The sequence below is a fragment of the Colobus angolensis genome, unplaced genomic scaffold, assembly GCF_000951035.1.
Source record: "Colobus angolensis palliatus isolate OR3802 unplaced genomic scaffold, Cang.pa_1.0 Scaffold133, whole genome shotgun sequence".
Classification (NCBI taxonomy): domain Eukaryota; kingdom Metazoa; phylum Chordata; class Mammalia; order Primates; family Cercopithecidae; genus Colobus; species Colobus angolensis.
In genome coordinates, this window is record NW_012114411.1 from 1,877,463 (window position 1) to 1,884,273 (window position 6,811).

Genomic DNA, 6,811 nt, shown 5'->3' on the forward strand with positions numbered 1-6,811 from the left:
AACCCGGGAGGCGGAGCTTGCAGTGAGCACAGATCCCTCCACTGCACTCCACCCTGAGCAATAGAGCGAGACCCTGTCTCAAAAAAAAAAAAAAAAACCTAATACAATGTAAATACTGCAAATTTTTTTTATTGTATTATTTTTTATTGTGCTTCACATATATGTATATTTGTTTTGTTTTTTAATTTGTATAAATTTAAGGGGCACAGGTGCAATTTTGTTACCTAGATAGTTTGTGTAGTGGTAAAGTCGGGGCTTTTAGTGTAGCCATCACCTGAAATAATGTACATTGTACCCGTTAGGTAATTTCTCCTCCCTCACCCCCTCCCACCCTTCAGTGTCTATTATTCCACCTTCTGTGTCTTTGCATACACATGTTAGCTCGCATTTGTAAGTGGGTACATGCAGTATTTGACTTTCTGTTTCTGAGTTTTTTCACTTAGGATAATGTTGCCAAGATCAAGGTGCTGATAGATCTGGTATCTTGTGAGGGCCTACTTCCTGGTTTGCAGATGACAGCCTTATATTTTCACACGGTGGAGATCAGAAAGAGAGAGGAAATAAGCTCTCTTATGTCTCTTCTTTTAAGGACAGTAATCTCATTCATGGAAGCTCCATTCTCATGACCTAATGACTTTCCAAAGGCCTCACTTCCAAATACCATGACACTGAGTATAAGGCTTCAACATATCAACATAATAATGTTGCCATTATCCTAAGTGAAAAATGTTGCCAACATGCTCCAGCATTCATGTTGCTGTAAAAAACATGACTTCATTCTTTGTTATGGCTGAGCAGTATTCCATGGTGTATATGTACCACATTTTCTTTATCCAGTCATCTCTTGATGGGCATTTCGGTTGATTCCATGTCTTTGCTATTGTGACTAGTGCTGCGATAAACATACATGAGCAGAAGTCAGTATACCAATTTCTTTTTCTTTGGGTAGATACCCAGTAGTGGGATTGCTGGATTGAATGGTAGTTTTATTTTTAGTTCTTTGAGAAATCTTCGTATGTTTTCTGTACGAGGTTGTGCTAATTTGTATTCCCACCAGTGTGAGCGCTCCCTTTTCACCACATCCACGCCAGCATTTGGTTATTTTTTGCCTTTTTAATAATAGCCATTCTGACTGGTATAAGATGATATCTCTGAGGACGAGTGTTTTTCCGAATACTTTTGACCCACAGATGCGGTGGTTGAACCCACAGATGTGGAGGGCTGACTGTGTGTGTTGTAAGGGTCTTTTGTTTCTCTTTTTACTTTTTGGGACAACGTCAGAGGCAGGGCTGCCGTGTTTGACAGTCTAGGGACATCATTCGCGTAGAATATGACGGTGGCACCTCTGGAGCTGGGTTAAGGAACCCGCCCTGGTGCAGCACGCCGCCATCGCGGGTCCATCCAGTGCCCTCCCCGGCTCATTCATGTTCTCTTCTTACCCCTTCTCCCTCCATCCCATCCCTTCACACCATCCTCAGCCATTCTCAGATGGTTGCTGTGATCCTCTTGTTAGTTTTCTTGTGAACATGTACTGCTTGCTATGGAGCCATGTTTATTTCACATAGGTGGTACAGAATTATATGTCTCGTTTGATTTCGTTTCGCACTCGGCTCTGTGTTTGTAGGATGTGTCTGTGTTCATCGCGTCTGCTGTTCCTAACTGATGACCGTGTCCATGGCAGCACCCATCACATTTCACCCGCGGGCACCCTAGGCCCTCCCCACACGTGTCCCCTGGCCTCAGCACCTCAGTGCTTTCACCTCAGTGAGTTCTTATTCCTGTCAAGAGCTCTCACTGGGATAGTATCACTGCCTTTTTGTGTGCTTGCTTATTTTCATTTGTTGTTTACTTCCTGGAGTTCATACTTCACTCTCACTTCAGGTTCTCCCGGGTCGATCCAGAGATCCTAGGGAGGGAGCCAGGAACCCGGGCCAGTTCATCACTTTACCAGGAGGTGGCTTGCCAATTTTTCACAGTCTAGATTATAATTTTTCAAGTAATCATTTATATATTGATACTTGACTTCTTTCCAAAATAGATGACTAAAAATGTCATTATAGTAAGAGCTTACGGAAAACGTTAGAAAAATCAAAAAAATTCTGTTCATTAAGTACAAGGCACAAATGGAAGGGCACGATGCCTTTCAGCCTCCAGATGGCACTGTGATTATAAGAACCACGCTTTTTCTGGACTTTTTGTCAGTTGCTTTTTTTTTTTTTTTTAATTTTTTTCTTCTTTTTTTGAGACAGGGTCTCACTCTGTCATGCGGGCTGGAGTGCAGTGCCATGATCATAGCCCATTGCAGCCTTGAACTCATGGGCTCAAGCGATCCTCCTGCTTTTGACTCCTGAGTAGCTGGGACTACAGGTGTGCACCACCACACCCAGCTAATTTTTTTAATTTACTTTTTTTTATAGAGACAGTGTCTCACTCTGTTGTCCAGGCTGGTTTCGAACTTCTGGGCTCTGGTGGGCTCAGCTGCCCAAAGTGCTAGAATTACAGGCATGAGCCACCATGCTTGGCTAGTTCTTGATCTAGAACGGAAGTCAGCACACATTGCCTATAAAATGTCAGTGGTGAATATATTAGGCTTTGTCGGCCACACAGCTCTGCTGGTGCAGCCTGAAAGCATCCATAGATAATACACAGGCAACTGGGCACGGCTGTGTTCAAATAAAACTTTATTTATAAAAACTAGCGATGTGCTGGATTGGGGTTGTAGTTTGCTGACTCCTGACTAGAATAGTGATTTTTTTTTTTCCTCACAATTTTATCATTGATCTACTGATAGACTACCAGAGTTCTCTCCATTGATACTGAACCAGTCTCTGGAGGTGGAAGGTGATGGTTGGGAGGCTGTAAGGGCTATGGCCACTGACATGCCACCTTTCAGGGCAGGAATTGTGATATGGTTTGGTTGTGTCCCCACCCCAAATCTCATCTTGAATTGTAGCTCCCATAATTCCCACAAGTTGTGAGAGGGACTCAGTGGGAGGTAATTGAATCATGGAGCAGGTCTTTCCCGGGCTATTCTCATGATAACAAATAAGTCTCATGAGATACGATGGTTTTATAAAGGAGAGTTCCCCTGCACACGCTGTCTTGCCTGCTGCCATGGAAGACATGCCTTTGCTCTTCCTTCATCTTCCACCATGATTGTGAGGCCTCCCCAACCACGTGGAACTGAGCCCATTAAACTTCTTTTCTTTATAAATTACCCAGTCTTGGGTATGTCTTTATTAGCAGCATGAGAACAGACTGATACGAGTAGACTCTAAGCTAGGTAAGGGGAAGGGGAGACAGGCAGAGCATCCACACCCTACCCCAACCCTCTAAAATCCAAGGGAGCCGGCAGACATACTTCCTTGGCTTTATTATAGGTCTTCTCTCTTTCTCTCTCTTTTCCCCAGAGTAAACTTCGTTGGAAATAAGTTTTCACCATAGTGTTCACATCCCTTCTCAGGGTGGAAGTCACGCACCATGTTAAAAATAAGAGCAAGAAGGGCTGGACTTGGTGGCTCATGCCTGTAATCCCAGCACTTTGGGAGGCTGAGGCAGATGGAACACTTGAGCCCAGGAGTTCAAGACCAGCCTGGGCAACATAGTGAGACTCCCTATCTCTACAGAAATTTAAAAATTAGCTGGGCATGGTGGTGCACACCTTTGGTCCCAGCTACTCAATAGGCTGAGGCAGGAGGATCACATAATCCCTGAAGATCAAGGCTGCTGCAGTGTGCTGTGATCATACTACTGCACTGCAGCCTGGGCCACAGAGTGAACCCTGTCTCTAAAAAAAATAAAAACAAAACAACAGTCCCTGGGCCCTTTGTATAAAAAGAAAGTAAAGAGGCTGGGCGTGGTGGCCACACCTGTAATCCCAGCACTTTGGGAGGCTGAGACGGGCAGATCACTTGTGCCCAGGAATTTGAGGCCAGCATGGGCAACGTGGCAAAACCCTATCTCCAAAAAAAGAAAAGAAAAGACAGTGGGTAAAGGCTTTTGGGTTATAAAGAGAAAGGGAGAAGGATGATCCAGACTAGAAAAAAGACTTTTCCTTTCTTAGCTCAACCTTTCTGCTTCAAAGAAAGAGGAGGAAGGGGCCAAACATAGATTATCCTGCACCAGAGGGCCAGCTCCATAAATCTGAGTCTCATCCCAACCACCATCGGTTGTAAAAACCAAGGGTGCGTTCATTACCTGCAGCGCATGGATCTCTGTGGTACCATCATTTGAAACTCCATCTCTGAAGGCTCTAGCTTTGTAAGGACCTACAGACCACTTCCCAAGTCATTGCAAGTTTAGTTTTAGTCACATTTGAGCATAACCTCAGATTTGGCATACAATACAAATGTCACCTCAAACAGCTTCTCCTTGAATGGGGGGCCCCTCCCCCCAGGTGCAGTGAGCATCGTCGTCTTTACATGTGTGGGCCTACACCACCCTGCTGAGTTGATCCATCTTGTCTGTTTCAGTAACTGTGGCCTCTACAAATGGGAACGGGACGGAATGCTAAAGGTATGCCATTTGCCTACTCATTTTTGACTCCTTTTAGTGACCCATGCTAATAATGTTGAACCATCTCCTATTAAAATATTTTCATTTTTCTAGGAAAAGACTGGTCCAAAGATAGGAGGAGAAACTCTGTTACCAAGAGGAGAAGAACATGGCAAATTTCTGAATAGCCTTAAATAACCCGAACTTCAGACATTTTCCCACAGCCTTCCTGGCCTCCTGTGACTCTGGAAAGCAAAGGATTGGCTCTGTATCGTCCATTGGTTCCTGACTGACACCGTCAAAAACAAATGCTTGTTAAGCCCGTAAGCTTTGCCTACTTACTTTCTGCCATTGGGTTGGTGTGACACCACATTTAACGTTGACATTTAAGTGGAAAACCAAGATATCATTGTCTTTTCTAAGCTCAGTGTGGATGATTGCATTACTTCATGCCCCAAAACTGGAAGGTAAACAGAGAGCTATGTTTCTGTATCTTTTGATTATAGAGTGTTCACTTCTTTGTCATAATAAAATTCTAGTGTTTATATGAACACCCAGAGGCAAAAGAATTACTTTAGCTTAACTCTCACTCCAGGTAAGTTGCTTAACTTCTGGGCTTCAGTTTTCTCATCTGTAAAATCAGGAAGATTGGACTAAGTGATCCTGAAATGTATTTTTTAGCACTGGATTTCTACAAATAATAAAACTTTTTCCCATCTAGATAATTATGATCACTGCCTTTAATATAGTCTCGATGTACAGATATTAAAAGCCAGATTTCTTCATTCCATTCTGTTATCTCTGTTTTACTCCTTGAAATTGATCAAGTCAGTGAACCACGTTGCATTTCAATTTATATACAGAGAGAGACAGAAAGCTCTCTGCTCTTGCATTATTGTGGAGCCCTGTGATAGAAATATGTAAAATCTCATTTTACTTTTTTAAATTTTTTTATTTAAGACAGGGTCTCGCTCTGTCACCCAGACTGGAGGGCAGTAGTGCGATCACGGCTCACTGCAGCCTCGGCTTCCCTGGGCTCAAGTGATCCTCCCACCTCAGTCTCCCAAATAGCTAGAACTACAGGCAGGCGGGCGTGACTAAGCCCAGCTAATTTTTGTATTTTTTGTAGAGATGGAGTTTTGCCGTGTTGCTCAGGCTGGTCTCAAACTCCTGAGCACTAGCAATCCGCCCACTTCTGTTTCAAAAAAAAAAGAGAATGAAAGGTGAAAAACCCTGTGCAAATTACCACAGCAAAGGTTTCATTCAGGAGATTCTTCGGTCTGGGCAACCTGTTTTTCCAAATATCATCTGACCTAAGTGAATGTTGACACCAGCTAGAGATTGGGTAAATTGGTTGAATTATTTTATTGAAGCTTGAGTTCTAGCTAAAAGTAATTTAGGTTTCCCCTAAGATGTTATTATGTTAGGGACATAACGCTTTTGGGAGGTTGTTGTGGGAGATGGTTGATTTGGGTTTTCAAAAGCCAGAAATAAAATTTACATGCCTTAGATTTCATAAAACTCTGCTCTAATTGGGTGGAAGGTGCTATATCTAACTCGTGTTCCTCCTAAGGGTACGTCCTAATAACTGTTCTTTTAGGAGTATCCTTCTGCTTTATAGAAGGTTGCTTTTCTTTTTAATTTTTTCTAACAAAGAAAAGAATAAAGTATTTATTAATAAGAACCGGAAAGCACTTGAAACTGATGTTTTTAATGACTCATTTAGGGTAGATTTATTTATCTCATTAACTTAAAACAGCTGTGTGTATGAAATAGGTCACAACTACACAGAACTTGAACACCAGGTTGATGTCTGGGCAATCCCGTTCTTATGGGAAAAACTATGGTCTTGTTTGAACAGAGGGTATCATTGCAGTCAGTATTCACTTGTATATTGTTTTATAAGTTGTATAATGTGCTTGTAAAGGCTGAGGGTGAGCGGTATCTGGATGCCTTTTTACAATTTGATTTTAACTTTTACAATAAATTTAAAATATAATTGTCACTTCTTAGTTTTGCTCAATCTTGGGGGACTTTGCTTTGAGGTACTCTGTGCATGTGCTTTCTTAACGTATTTGGGGATGAGAAGCGGTTGGTAGGGTAGAGTAGAGAAACTTGTTATTTTATTTTACTTATTTTTTTTGAGACAGAGTCTTGCTCTTTCACCCAGGCTGGAGTGCAGTGGCGCAACCTTGGCTCACTGCAACCTCCACCTCACGAGCTCAAGCAATCCTCCCACTTCAGCCTCCCAAGTAGATGGGACCACAGGCGTGCGCCACCACGCCTGGCTAATTTTGTTTGTTTGTTTGTTTGTTTG

The 6,811-nt window shown here is 42.6% G+C and overlaps 1 protein-coding gene across 1 annotated transcript in view; it reads left to right on the forward strand.

Annotated features, from left to right (window-relative positions):
- The window catches only part of MCM10 (minichromosome maintenance complex component 10), a 50,709-nt gene extending 45,423 nt beyond the window's left edge, over positions 1 to 5,286 (forward strand). The window contains 2 exon segments of the mRNA XM_011934288.1: positions 4,473 to 4,515; positions 4,609 to 5,286. Coding sequence (XP_011789678.1) covers positions 4,473 to 4,515; positions 4,609 to 4,692 — 127 coding nt within the window. The 3' untranslated portion in view covers positions 4,693 to 5,286.
- The last annotated feature ends 1,525 nt before the right edge of the window (positions 5,287 to 6,811 follow it).